Consider the following 14,603-nt stretch of genomic DNA (forward strand, 5'->3'; position numbering starts at 1 on the left):
TATTGTTATTGGTTGTCATTCATAGAGGGAGAGCAAGAGACATCCCGAAACACAGCACAGCATGTCAGGTATAACAAAAGGTGTGCCAATTAGTGAGATTAAGAATACAAAGAGCATCAAATGCGATTTCACTGTCATAAGCAGCTTTAATTTCGTGAACTTTACATAAGCTCCCTTGAGATATCTCTACTTTTTAATATGCATCGACTTTCACTAGTTTGGATTTATTTTTATTATAGATATTTGATGGCATCAAATAAATCTTAAACTACACTTTTCTAGCAAAGTTTCATTCTCTGTGCGTTTAAGCTATTTAAACGAAAAGAAATTATTATGCAACCCTACACACACATCGGACCTGTGCTTTGGGCGCAAGGTCAGCAGCAGCTTCATTTATTTTCGCCTATCCCATAAAATTCCGGTCGCTCATAAACGCGCACTCATACGCGAGACGCTTCATTAGAGCTTTTGGGTGGCAGTTTGAAACGTGTTTGGCATTTGCAATGTAACTGAAAATCAAGCAGCAATATTTACTTTAATTTCACACATAAACCAAGCCTACACACACACACACACCCAGAAGCACATTCACACTGACCTCTATGTGTGGCACGTTCATTTGATGCGGGGGCAGACTGTGTCTTGCGCCTTGTGCCTTTTGGCTTGTGCTTTGTGGGTTGTGCTCAGTTTTTGGCGCTTCCAATGCGCCGGCACTCGACAAGATTTTGACGCATTTCCCTAGAGCCTTGTGCCATTTAGCAGCAAAACAAATTCGCACTTTGGCTTTTAGACCAACAACTAGAGTTGTATGTAGCAACAATAGCACAAAACAATAACAATAATGTGAAAAGCAACAACATTGAAATAAATAAAAATGTGTATAAATTGTCGACAAAAGTCAAAATGGCAAAGCAACAACAACACTATGGGGCAAGAGAACAACGACTGCGGACTACGGACCACGGCCTGTGCACGGGCAACAACGAGAGCGGGTGGCGAACACAATGCCTTTGTGACCTTAGCACACATATAATATAAGTATAAGTACAAACAGGCAAACAACAAATACATTTGAGAATATGTGCAAATATACAATAAGAGGAAACAATGCAGCGCGTGGCAACACTTTGATAATAGTGTTGCCTACTTTTATGTGAACTGGGCCACAGCTGTGTGTGTATGTGTGTGTGTGTGTGTGTTGCCTCTCTCACAGGACTCGGTTCGTTTCGCGCCTTTTGTCTGCTGTCTGTTGTCTGCCAGCCAGCGTGTTTAGCTCTTTGGCTGTGGCTCTTGGCAAACAATGGCAATGAGACACACTCGCAGTGCTGATAGAGTAACACTTTCCCCGCCATGCGCCTGACAAAAGACGCGCTGATAACTCACAGTTCAACAGTCAACAAAATATTTACAGTTCGAACTGAATATTAATGCATTCTCTTTGGCTTTGAGTGCGAGTGTGTGTTTGTGTGTGTTTTCATTTGACTGTTTGCTCTTTAGATAATTGATACTTTTTATTCAGGCCAAGTGGGCGTATACTTAATATAATGAGGCCATTTTAAAGTCTAACCGAGAGCGCACGCTATGTTTTGGCTTTCGCTTCTACTACGTTTGCCAGACACATACTCGGCGAGAACTAGTGTCGGCCTTGCAGCCTTGCCTTTCGCTTCTACGTCGCCCCATTTAGCAGCTTCAATTCCCGTAGGTTTTACTTAAATAGCCCCAAAATGTTGCCTGCCATTTGCTGAGCTCAGCGACCCGGGGCGTTTTGCTCAGCCCTCGCGTTGCCGTTGCCATTGCCATCGTAGTTGTTGTCGTTGTTGTTGTTGTCATAAAACAAATAAAAATGTCGCCAGGCACACAAAAAGTAAATAAAGTTCAAGGTTGTCACAAAAAATAAATAAAGTAAAAGTAAAAGTAAATAAATAAAAGATAAAAACCAAAAAAAAAAAAAAAATGAAGAAAAAACGGATGGAAAAGAATGGTTTCGCCTCAGCTGAGCTCTCGCTCGGTTGAGGATTATTTCAATAGTTAAAGGCACATCCGCTGCAGCTTTTCCGCAGTGGGGTTTCCGCAGCAGCAGCACCTCATCAGTGGCAGGTTTTGAACCCTTTGGCCGCCTTTGGCAGCCAGTCGTCCTGCTCTCAATGCTAATGGCGCATTTTATGTGCTGTCATTTTGTTTGTCTGTCTGAAGCGCCTTGACATGTTTATTTGCCCTCCACTTCAATGCTGTGGCCCCTAACTATAAATACCCAATTAGTGTTGACCATTTATTTAATAGCTTGCCTGATTGCGTTGCTGTTGCTTTTCTCTTTTTGTGTCTGTCTTATGTTTTTTTTGTATTTTTGTTGGGGCTTTATTTCAAGTTTAACTGGATTTATGCGCAAAATTGCGCAGAGTGCAAATAGTTGCTGAAGTTTTAAAATTGAATGTTGTCAGTGTGAATAGAAGTGTTGCCGCTGCTTTTCTAATCAAATTTTCCATTTTCCGTTTATATTTGCTATTTCAGCTCTTCCATTAGCACACACACATACACATATGTTTATGCCGTGTGTGTGTGTGCCAAAGAACTTTTGCTGCCAGCAACATTCAGAGTCGGTTTACTTTTTACCCTCTTGCTGCGGTTGCTGGTCGTCGCTCTGGCAACGTCTTTCATCAAAGTTGATGCCAGCTTCTTAATGAGCATGCAAAAGTTTCCCACACACGCACGCACATGGAAAACTTTGCAACTGTATACGTGTACGTGTGTGTGTCTGTCTGCAAGTTTAATAAAACTAATTGTTAATTTAATTTGGCTGCTCGTCGTTAATTGTTAGCATGCATAATTGAATAATAACTGACAAAGGCAAAAGACATCAGCCAGTTGTCCCTACTATTGTTAGTTCACTCATCAATTTATAATATACACATACGTAGTTTGTAGCTTAAAGAAGCAGCCGCAACAATTTTACAGATTGCGTTGCATAAAATAAGATGCGGTTCAACGCTTTGCTGTCCCAATTAAACGAATTGCATTGAATACAAGCACATTGTACACAATGCACAATTAATCTAGTTTATAATTGAGCATGTGTGCAGTTAGCTGATAAAAGATGCTTACAAACAAAAGTTTATTTAATTCAATTTGACTTTTAATTGCATTTCGACTTGCAAAACATGCAAAGTGTTTTTGTTGGTGCTGCTGTTGCGGTTTCTATTTGCTGATATTGTCGCTGTTGCTGCTGTTGTTGTTGTTGTTGTTGCCAATTAACAATTGACTTGTAATGAAAGCCCACACACTACAGTTGACTTGGCTTTGCATTTGTCTTTAGTGGCCCACGTCTTTGTGTGTGCCTTGAGAAATGGTTTTTGCTTTCGCAAAACAAACGCAATTTGCCATTTAGCCTTGAACTCATTACGCATACGCCATGTGAGCCATTCACGACATGTCACACTATCGTTTTCTCTTTTTCACTCTCTATGTTGTGTTCTCTTTTACTCTTGTACATGTGTGTTTGGCTCGTTTCCATTTCATTTCCTTTTTTTCTGGTTTTGTTGCTCGCTGTTGCTTCTCACTCAACTTTTATTGTTATGCCGTTGAGGAAGGCAAATGAGCGCCGACAATTGCTGCAGACTAACTAACTGTGTAGTTTTCTTGTTAGCCCGTCAGCATGGACATGAGCTGAATTTGCACAATTGTATCCATCTGTGAGTGAGTGTGTGTGTGAGTGTTTGTATGTTTGTGTGAACACTTATTGAGTTCCGTTTCGTTTTGAGTGTTGTCTATTTGCAGTTCATTTGCATTTAACATTGAATTTTCGGCTTGACATCTCGCATTTCAATCGCCATTGATTAACTTTTTGCACACACTTATTCAAAGCACTTTTTGTGGTTTTCGAAAAACCGATTTTATTGATTTGTACTTAGAGTTCGTTTCTCTCTTTAGAAAATATTGCTTACTTATTCAAGTCAATCTGTACGAGTTTCTATCTCTCTCGCTCGCTCACTTGAGAAGAAACTTCTGTTCTTTGTACTTTTGTGTTGCCTACTTTTGTGCGCAGCTTATGGCCTAAAAACTTTTTGGCCGTCTTCAAGTTCTATGTTGTTGTTTATTTATTATAATCATTTGCCAAAGTTATGTTTTGTCGTAGCCGAGAACATTGTTTTTGTTGTTGTTGTTGCTACTCGTTGCTGTTGTTGTTTAGCTTATTGTTTGCGCATGTACTTAGTTCTATTGACGTTGTTTCTGCCTCGTCTAATGAATTCAATTAGCATTCATATTATTCATACACTTGATTCACTTCTTGCCCCCTTGTGCATTGAATAACATTTATTTGCTTGCTATCGTCCTTGTTGGTGTTGCTGGTGTTGTTGTTATCTTTTGGTTTTGTTTATGCAAGTCTGCCAAAGTTTTTGTGCTACTTGTAAAACTAATAAACAAATGATTTGCCACGCAAACTTATACTCTTTGCGGCTCCTTGGAGTGCTCCGAAAGGCTCTCTTCTTATGGCCACTTGAGTCAATTGCCTTAAAATAATTGGCCAATAATTCAGTAAAAATTACCACTTAATTTCAGTTTCATCATAATTTAGTAGCATTTCTCTGCTGGCCCTTTGTTTCAGTCCAACACACGTCTGCAAAGAGGCACGCCAATGCCTGGGGAATTGCCGGAAGTACAACAGCCGTATCCGTATACATAACTGGTTGTCTTCAGCTCGCTCCCCCCGAAAAAATTAGAGTACATCTGAAGGTCAATGTGTTTAGAATATATAAACTTCATTTCATTTCGTTTCTGAATACATGGAATCAAAGGCTTAAAAGCAATAAGTTGTTCTTGTATTCCACACTAAGTATAAGTTATGAAATAAACTTTTGAAAGGAATTTCAATAAGCTATGCCTTAGAAATAGTTTCCATACTCTATCTATCTTCCTCTCGCGCATGCTTGCTCTCTCACTCCGACTCCTGTTCGCTTTGTGTATTCGCCCAATAAATCCTGATAAATCTTGCATTTCAAAAGTGTTTTGTTGTTACTTACATTATGCTTCCAGACAACTTTATAAGCAGCAGGATTTGCATGCACTTTACACTCGAAATAAACATCATCGCCTTCCTCGATATCCTCGGGATTTAGATTTGAGCCCAAGTCCAGTTGTAAGGTGGGTATAACTGCAACAAAGATAACAATACAAGTTAGTGAATAACTGTAACTACTACTGTATTTGCATTTTAGGGATGTGTTTCTCTGTGTGTGTGTGTGTGTGTAAGAGCGTTGTTTTCTTATGTGCTGTGTGTGGTCTTGGACTTGGCCCAGCCTATCAACTGCAATTTGTTGTTTACTTGTTTTTGTTCCTAGCAAAAGTTTCGCCCAGAAAAAACAACGCACAAAAGTAGAACAGAGAACCAAAAAAGAAATGGGGTTAATCTGCGCTTATCTGTGATTAGTGTCGCTTCGTACTCTTGCTCTTACTTTTACTCTTGCTCTTGCTCTTTTCCACTGTCCTGCTGTCGACTATCGAGTGTCGAGTGTCTATTCTTTGGGAGCACCTTTCTTGGAAATGGGTTTGTTATTATTTTCCAGCCTTCTTCTTGTTGTTGGCAAGTTGCTGTTGCCGTTGCCGTTGTCGTTGTCTTTGCTATTGCTTTGCTCTGTAGTTTGGTCTTGGGATGTGCTTACTGTTTTCTTTTGCCACGTTTTATAAACAAGTTTGCTTTAAGCCGATTTCGCCTCCTCGCAAAGACTTGTTAATGAAAATGAAAATCGCTTGCCTAAGCCCAGCGAATGACAGAAAGTTGTTGAATTGAGCCAAAGACGCGCCACGCCACGCAACGAATGGCAACTGAAAGCCAAGGCGAGCCCAAGCTCTTTGCATAATTTAAAGACGCTTTTCCCTTTTGGCGCAGCCCCCATCCCTTAAGTTGCTCAACAAGTTCATTAACGTTGACTTTAAGCTTCAGTTCGTTAGAACGCCTATATATTTCGGCAATGAATGACAACGTATAGCACAGTTCTGTCTTGCCCCTGCTGCTGCCGCTGCTGTTGCCTCTGGCCAAAACTAGCAACTGGAAAGTAGCTGGCTGCCACACTGTTGCGGTTAGTTGGGCTTAAGTGGTAATAACTGTCACTGGCCAAGCTGGTCAGCGTGGCCAAAACTGGTCAACTTTGCTTGGCTAATGCATTTTATGGCACAAAGTCTGTCGTAGTCCGATTGCTGCTGCTGCTGCTGCTGCTGCTGCTCAGAAAGAAAGCTGGGCCAAAAACCCCCGAAAACTCGTAGTTGCAGCTTAACGTAACGACTTTTGAATGCCACTGCCACATTTTGTTGCAGCTTCAGAGAGATGTTGCACTGTAGTTTTCTACCCAACCATCTTCACTCTCCACTCTCTCACTATTGCTTGAGCTCCTTTTACTTTGGCTTCGTATGTGAGGCCTGTCATTGTCTGTTGCAAAAAGTTTAACAACTGCTCGTTAGCAGCCCTTAAATTGATTCCACAAGCAACTACTACCAGTAGCAGTAGCTGGCTGCCTCTAAGTTGGCCATATAAATTACATTAACTGAAAAAGTATTTCTGCCCAGGCCAAGCCAAGAGAAACTGAGAAAAATTGGCTTAGAGTTAAATTAATTGCAAATGGCAGACGTGCACAGCAAAATAGTTTTCAAAATAATGTAGATAAAATGCAACTAAAAACTCTGCGGTAAGGATAATGTACTTTGACAGGCTTAAAATAACTGAAATAGTTGGAATCTATGAGTGAACTTAGTGTTGCGTTTACTTTTTCACCAAAAAGTCTTAATTTTAAAACAATATTTTTAGCCCTCCTCTTGAATGACGTTTCGCATTTATCGTAATATCATCAGATGTCGAAAGCAGCTTAATCAAAAGTTGAGCATAATACTGAGCTAAGCTTTTTGCCATTTTGACCTTTGTCCATAATTCTTATCCATTTTCGTTTGAGTACTGCTGTGTCATTATTTTTATTGCGGATATGACTTTAATTTTTAGCGGTTTCCTTTTCATTTAATTTTTAATGTTAATACAAGTTGATTGTGCGGAAAATGAAATCTTATCCTCTCTGTCTGTCTCTCTCATTCTCTCTCTTTTTGTCTCTGAGTTTTACGATTTTCTGGGTCAAGGTAGTTGCGACGATTGGGCAGGGGGGAAATCTCGTGAAATTTAAGATAACTTCATTTTATGACAATCTTTTTAAATTGCAAAGTAATGAGACAATTATTGGCTGCTCATTTGCAGCGAACTGCAGTCAAGTTTTCAATTTACCCCCCCAAAAAAAAACAAAAAATGTCAAACAATGAAAGCCCTTAAAGAAGACACAAAATTTTGCATGCTCCAGATGAAATCACAAGCAAGCAGCAGCAGCAGCAGGAAGTCTGCCAGTCAACCAGCCATCCGAGGGGGAGCCAAAATATTTTAAGCACGCTATAAACATGTAAATGAGCATGGAAATTGAAATTGTTATCTAATTTTTTATATCAGCGAGCGACGCGCGTTAAATTGAGAGTCTGCGTCAAGATGCCCCCAACCCTTGTGTTTTCTCGTGCAGACAGCTTCTGTTTTTCCAACGAAAGGAGTAAAAGTTTCCCAGGCAACGACGACGGCACCGGGAAAACGATGCGCCAAAAACTCTCTTAGATAATAGACGTGGCAACTGTTTGCCCAACGACAGCGACAACGACAACGCCAACGACAACGAAGCCAGATTTTTTGAGACTATTGAAACATAAATGAGATTCACATGTGTGCCTGCCTTAATGTGTGTGTGAGTGCTTGAGTACTTGTGTTTGCCTAGGGTCAAAGTCTTAAGAGCTGCCACTATATAGATAGTGTATTTAGCGAGTCGTTTGTAGGCGCAAGTTGTCTTTTTAATATTTCGCCAGCGAAATGTTATTAAGAAACTTTGGGTTCACATTTCTGGGACTTGGCTCATAAAACAAACGTTTGACATTCGCGCTGAAAGTCGCGAGCTCCCGAAAACGCGAGTCAACTCGCATATGAAGAGGAAATCGCTTCATGTCTACGAAATTTATATGCAAATCAGTATCGATTTCAGGAACATGGGTGATAAGCGCTTGGCACAGTTTATGTCATTCCCTTGGATTGTTTTCCACTCTCACCCTCATGATGCCTCTGTCTCTTTCTCTCTGACAGAGTTAGTTTATGTGCCACTGACAACCATAAAACAAAGCGCGTGTTCAACATGCGTGTAATTATTTGACAGAACGAATGATAGTATCGGAGTAAGGGGGGAGGTCACATAAGCTTTATTGACTTTATGCACAGTTTTTGGGCCAGGTTATCCCATTTGTTTGAATTCGAATTGAATAATATCTGCAATAAAAGCAGGTCAAGAGTTAACTCTCGCAGTCAACATTCGAAAATATTGTACGTGTAAGTGCATTAAATCAATAGAAAAACTGGGACGCAAAAAAGAGCTATTTGATTACATCAATATTGAAATAGCTGTAATCGATATACGGGATAAAAACTCATTTAATCATTCAATCATTCAAATCAATTTGATGTGTCCCAGAAAATACTTTTTGAATGTCTCTGAAATATTTATTTCGGATAGATAATAGAATTTACTTACAGAACACATTCAGTTTCATGGCCGTCTCACGGATGCCATTGCGCACCAGCTCGTTGGTCGCTCGACAGGATAACGCCTTGCCATGATCCTCTCTGGTTGGGGTAATCGACAGCACCGATGTGCTCACATTGCCATCCTCAGAGACCTGCAAAATGTACGTCTGCTGCTGAGTGGTCTGTTCTGCTTTGTATTTAGGTCAACTCGAGTGTAACTTACCTTCTGGCTGTGGCCGTGCATCTCCAGGTTACCCATCCACCAGGTAATCTTAGCCGGTGGCCTCGATCCAATTGCCTGGCATTCAATCTCGTATTTACGGTCGGCCGACATTGGCTGATTGTTGAAACTGATTTCCACCAGAAGCGGTCGCACTGCAAATAAATATATACGTATATATATGTATATAGATGTTATTTGTGTGTGTGCATTAATATTTATAGTTAATTTATATGCTTAAATGCAGTTTACGTTTCTTTTATGCATATATGTTTATGCTCGTGCTCGTTTTATCGTTAGCGCTGCATTTTGTTTATTTATTCAAATTGTGTGTGAAAATCGAAAACGCAATAAAAATGGACAGGCAATGCAATTAAAATTAATTGCAGCGAATTACGATTGCAAGGCTCGTTGACCACATGTACACTTGTTCAACAGTAACAACAACAACAACAGCAACAATAATAACGACCAAAGGCAAAAAAGAAAAACAATTGCCATGAATGCAGCAAGAATAACAATACGCGAGATATTCTTGCATTAAAGCAAAAAGAAAATATTCAAGAAACATATATTCAATTAGATGATTTATTAAATTAATTAGAGAATGATAAGGAATAAGATACAATTTTAGGATTTGATTGTTGTTCTATTTGTAATTTACATTGTTTGTTTGGAAATTGATATACAGACTGAGGTGTTGTCGTGTACTTCAGTCTGACATACACGATACATACTGAGGTCGAATTGCTTTACAATTGTTAGGCAAAGAGGCTTATAATAATAGTATTCAACACAAATTTTGAAAGGCAATATTAAATCAATATAAGGCTTAGCCAAGGCCAAATGCGTAATGAAGCAATAAAACACAGGTCTCCGATAATGATGGGAACTTTGCAAGGTGCAAGCACATTCGCAATGTTGATTTCAGTTTTATGCAATTAAAGCATAAATCATTTGTGAATTTAAAGCTTCATTAGAATTGTGGCAAACAAAATGAAATAGAAAGCAGAAAGAAATAACAATAAATAATTGCCTTTCTGTCAATTTGGCAAACTCGTTTATTTTATTTATCATTATGTTTGTGCAATCAAAACAATGAAATACCAGTACTATTTGATATGAATTTGTTGAAATTATAATAAGCATTTATACATTCGACATATATATAAATATGTATTTACAACAATAAGTATTTGATTTGCTGCATAATTTAAAATCTTGTTAATATTTATTGCGGTCGCAAATTGTTTACATGTCAAATTAAAAAGCAACCACACCCAATCAAATCGTCATATACAGAGACAGACACAGACACAATCACATATAAATTCAATTCCCTGTGTGAATGTGTTCATTTTTTTTTGCCAAAATCGTTTATAATACAAATATAAACACGGTCACGTAATGTGGCCAGGTTCATTATCGCGTTTACACATTGTTGCCATAATATTACCTAGAAACAAAATCATTTATTTTTTTCAACTTAATGTTTTTATGTTATCCCAGCTATTGTGTTGTTTTATGTTCGATAATATAGTAAATGCAATTTAAATTATAAATAGCGAGTTTCAAATTGCAATTCGTAATTTAAATAAATATCATTTCGAGGACATATTGAAATGTTGTTGTGAAATCATGCTCTGAACTTTTCACATACTCTTCCAAAGGGTATAATAACTTATTTATATTTTCGGTCTTTGAATAATATTCCAAATTCTTTAAATTCTTTTAATTCCTATACTTCAGAATAACTTAAAAATCCTATAATTTTCTCACTAAATACACTAAATCTATTTCAATTTAATATATTGCAAGAGTATATAATTGACATTTTTTCGGCGTACACTTTCTGAATTCCCGTAATACGCATTGTTGCAGCTACAATTTTTGCAATCGTTATTGTTGCATTTACTGCGGTTCGCCGCGCATTTCGTGCATTAATTTAAAGGCATGACATTTCAGTTAAGCCAAAATGGTATAATATGTGGGAAAAAGCGAGAAAAAATAAATACGAAAAAAAAAAATAAATGTATAATAATAACCTACAACATTTTATTTATTTAAATCACACATCTGTGTGTATATATATATATAGTAATATGATGTATGTGTGTGCATTTCCCTCATTCGTTTCATTGTTTTTTATTGGAATAACACTCGGAGGTGCGTAAGAATGGGTTTAGTGGGTTCATGGTTTTCCAGCTATACTTGATTGTAATTAAATTAATTATGCCCATTTGCATTTCAAAATCATTTAAATGTTTAATTAAACGCAATACATTATGCAATAAAAGAGACAGTAACACAAAATTATAAATTCAAACAAACCCGTTAAATAATTAAGTAAATATTTAAAAAAAAAAAAACCTAATTCTGAATTTAATTTTTTAAAAGCTTCTTTACTATTTGACAGCTAATCGAAGAAACGACAACAACAAATTGAGCAAAACTACTTAAATTATGCGATAATGAGGTTACCCTTGATCTTCGTGTGAGAATCGTGACATTAGTAATCTAATTGTTAGTGGCCATAAAATTACCTAATTAAGGTCATACTTATTATTCAAAACTTTTTGCTTGCCACACGACACGCACAGCAACCAAGCGATAGCAGCAACCACGCAATGGCCAGAGGAGTCGAGAGTCGAGTTGCTGCCTTCTTCTTTCGCCGCAGTCACCTTAGTCGCTCTTCTTTTGGGGCTCGTGCCAAGGTCAAGTGGTGCCATGCCACAGCATATAAAACTAACTAGGAATACCATGTGGCTCTCTCTTTGCTATGTGTTATGTGTACGAGTATAGAACACTGTCTGCCATATTAATTAACACTCTTTGCAACAGTCAATGACATTCTGATGTTGGCTTTGACCCACACTCTCAGTCTCGCTTACCCAATAATTTCAGCGCCTTTATTATTGACGTGTTAAATTTTATGTTGCCTAAGTGCGACATTCCTATACTTGTGGCACGTACACAATCACACTCTCACACACACACACACATATACACGTGAGCGTGTGGGGCAATAATATCAAATATGCGCATCACCATCTGTTGTCGCAAAACATTTTTACTTTTATTAGGCCAGAGCCTAAGTAAAAATTGACAGCAATTGCTTTTTCTGCTCGCTTCTTTTTTTTTTTTTTTTGTTTGGGAGGCACTGAGAGACGCGCCAAAGTGCCATAAAATTCTATGGCCAATCTTTGGCTGTTAGCGCAACGCCTTGGGCATAATATTTGGCAATGGATGGCAGCAGACAACAGTGCAACAGGATCTCTCCAGCCAGAGTTTGGGAATTGTTTTTAGAGAAAAGTTTACTTATTTATTTCGCGAAATTGCGGCACTTTGCATGAAATTATTATTAATAGAAGACCATTCGAAAATGCCATCGTGTGACTATAGAAACACCATTTGCTGGCGGTTACCCAACTTAATGATTAAATAATGTTTCCCATGAAACTTGACAACAACATTTCAACTACCAACAAGGACACTTCAGCATGGCATAATAGGATTTAGATTGAAGATAAATCATAAAACATTACTACTGCTTTAAGTGTAAACTTTTAGTGAACTACATTCACATTCCAAATGAAAAACTTTATGATGAACATAAAATTGTGTCAGTCTTGTTTGTCATCGCATATCTGCAATTGAAATTGTTTGGAAAACTTAATCGGGTACGGAAAAACGAAAGCTGTTTGCAAATGGCGTAATAGCAAATATCACATCAGCAGCAGCATTTTGCATAGTGCTGAGCATTAAAGCATCAAAGCGAGTAAATACTAATAAGGCTTACAGGATCAATCCTGCAAACCGCTTGCACTCTCATGAACACACTCACAGATTGGCTGCAATTTAATTCAATTTTAAAATTCGCCATGCAGTCGAGTTCAGTGTCGCGCGTGCAAAGGGCAATTAAAAAAACTGTTCACAAAATAATAAATCCGTTTGGCGATTCACTTGAATGCAAATGCATTCGACCTTAAATGCGGCGGCGGCAACAACGACGAATGTTTTGTTTTTGCCGCGCTCCCAAAAATATGTCCAAAAGGCGCATCGACTGTAAAAGCATCTGTAGCCAGCCAGGACATGGACATCGGACAACAGCACAAAATGTTTGTTTGCAATGGGAAATTTTGAAAACTCCATCTGTTATTGTATTAATACCCTTTTCGAAATGGATGTCACACATGAAATGTGTTAGCAAAAATATTCTATTTATTTATAGTTCAATATCTTCAGTTCAAATAGAAAATCGCTTATACATAAATATTTATGTAATGTGTCAGAGTATTGCATCTTCGAATTGTGAAAGCGACTCGTGTTTTTGTTTTATTTTAGGTTTTATGCTGCATTTTGTAATATTTGCATAAGCCATTTTATTATCTATTATATATATGCATTTTTTTATGCTGTTTGCTAATTTGTTGTTGTTGTTGTTTGTTTGTTAAGGTTGTTGTTGTTGTGCATGGGTTTTTATCTGTGCAGCTATTTGTTAAAAGTTTTATCGCAACGCTTAAAAGCAACTTGTGAGTGGGGTCAGTATGGAAATAGCGCCAGCAAAAAAATAGAAATGAAACCAAATAAATAAATAAACTGTTTCCCAAATCGTTTTTCGCACCATATTTCGTTGAATAGTTCTTGTTTTTCTCTATACACACTCAACTTTAAATTTGTGTTCACTTTTCCGTCTAGTTTAAAGACAGTTTACTTAGTTATGCTTTTAGCGTATGGTATGTTGGATACTTACGATAGAGCTCGATTGTGATATTGGTGGCCACATATTTCTTGTGGAAATTGCTGGCTTGGCAGGTATAGACCGCATGCTGGTGGATGCGTGACAAGTTGCGCACGACCAATTTGCTGTTGATGGTGCCGTCGTATGTGTAATCGACAACGCTGTTCTGAAGTTGTCCATTCATCAGCCAGGTGACAGTTGGTGGCGGCGAGCCTGCACAAAAGGAAGAAATAAACATTTGAAATGGCTTTAAAATTGCCTGTAATTGTCATTTGAATTAAATTTATAGTAGGATATAACACATATGTAAGTAATTCTACGTTTTGTTTAAATCGGAAATTTTTGCGCTCTGAGCTACATAGTCTTGAATTTGATTTAGGTTATTAATCTGGCTTGTATACTTTGAAGTGCTTGGAAACAAAAAGCTGTTGAGAGAGCGAAAGAATCGCTAATTTAGTCTTACTTTTCGTACGCTAGTTAACTCAAAGGCAGTAGCTCGTTGTAGCTCTTGTCGTTGGCGTGGCACTTAAATCAACACACATTACTCATACGCAGCGTGTGGCACTTGGTCGCTCTTAACGACTTCAACTTAATCAAGCACTGAAATTAGCTTTTGTGTGCGTATATGAGCGCACATTAATTTAATAGCTGCGGGTAGGCCATGCCATGTCCATGACCAGATACACTGTACAAAAAAAAAAAACAGAAAAATATATGGCCTAGTTGAGTATTTTTCGTGGTTGTGAAACCACTGTGGGCACTTGTGTTGTAATAGCTCTATAATTAGCAATGCTATCATTATTATGAATTGAGGCATACATATGTCTGGCCATTGTCCACGGAAAAGTTAACCAATTATTTGGCACTCTTCTGATGCCTTTAAGTCACAAAAAGGTGTCGGATCTTTCCTTTCTTTGACTTTCCCGTGTAATTCGTGTGTGTAGTGTTCTTAGCCATTTCGATATCATTATTTGTTATTTATTTAAGCAGATTTCTTGTTATTTTTTGCATTTCAATGGCCAACTGAAGTCTGTTCTGTGTTCTATGTTATTGCCAAGTGCCAT

General features: G+C 38.0%; 1 protein-coding gene and 1 long non-coding RNA gene across 5 annotated transcripts in view; one reads left to right on the forward strand and one right to left on the reverse strand.

Annotated features, from left to right (window-relative positions):
* LOC117573860 (uncharacterized) overlaps positions 1-14,603 on the forward strand; it is a 105,094-nt gene that overhangs the window by 35,223 nt on the left and 55,268 nt on the right. The window lies entirely within an intron of this gene.
* The window catches only part of LOC117573859 (uncharacterized), an 81,522-nt gene that overhangs the window by 17,273 nt on the left and 49,646 nt on the right, over positions 1-14,603 (reverse strand). For both annotated transcript variants that reach the window (XM_052006752.1, XM_034257332.2), the window contains exons 7-10: positions 13,552-13,752; positions 8,802-8,953; positions 8,586-8,730; positions 5,016-5,146 (exon numbers count right to left, since the gene is read on the reverse strand). In XM_052006752.1, the coding sequence (XP_051862712.1) occupies positions 5,016-5,146; positions 8,586-8,730; positions 8,802-8,953; positions 13,552-13,752 (629 nt within the window). The remainder of the gene's footprint in view (positions 1-5,015; positions 5,147-8,585; positions 8,731-8,801; positions 8,954-13,551; positions 13,753-14,603) is intronic.

This window comes from Drosophila albomicans, chromosome 2R (assembly GCF_009650485.2).
Source record: "Drosophila albomicans strain 15112-1751.03 chromosome 2R, ASM965048v2, whole genome shotgun sequence".
In the NCBI taxonomy this organism is placed as follows: Eukaryota; Metazoa; Arthropoda; class Insecta; order Diptera; family Drosophilidae; genus Drosophila; species Drosophila albomicans.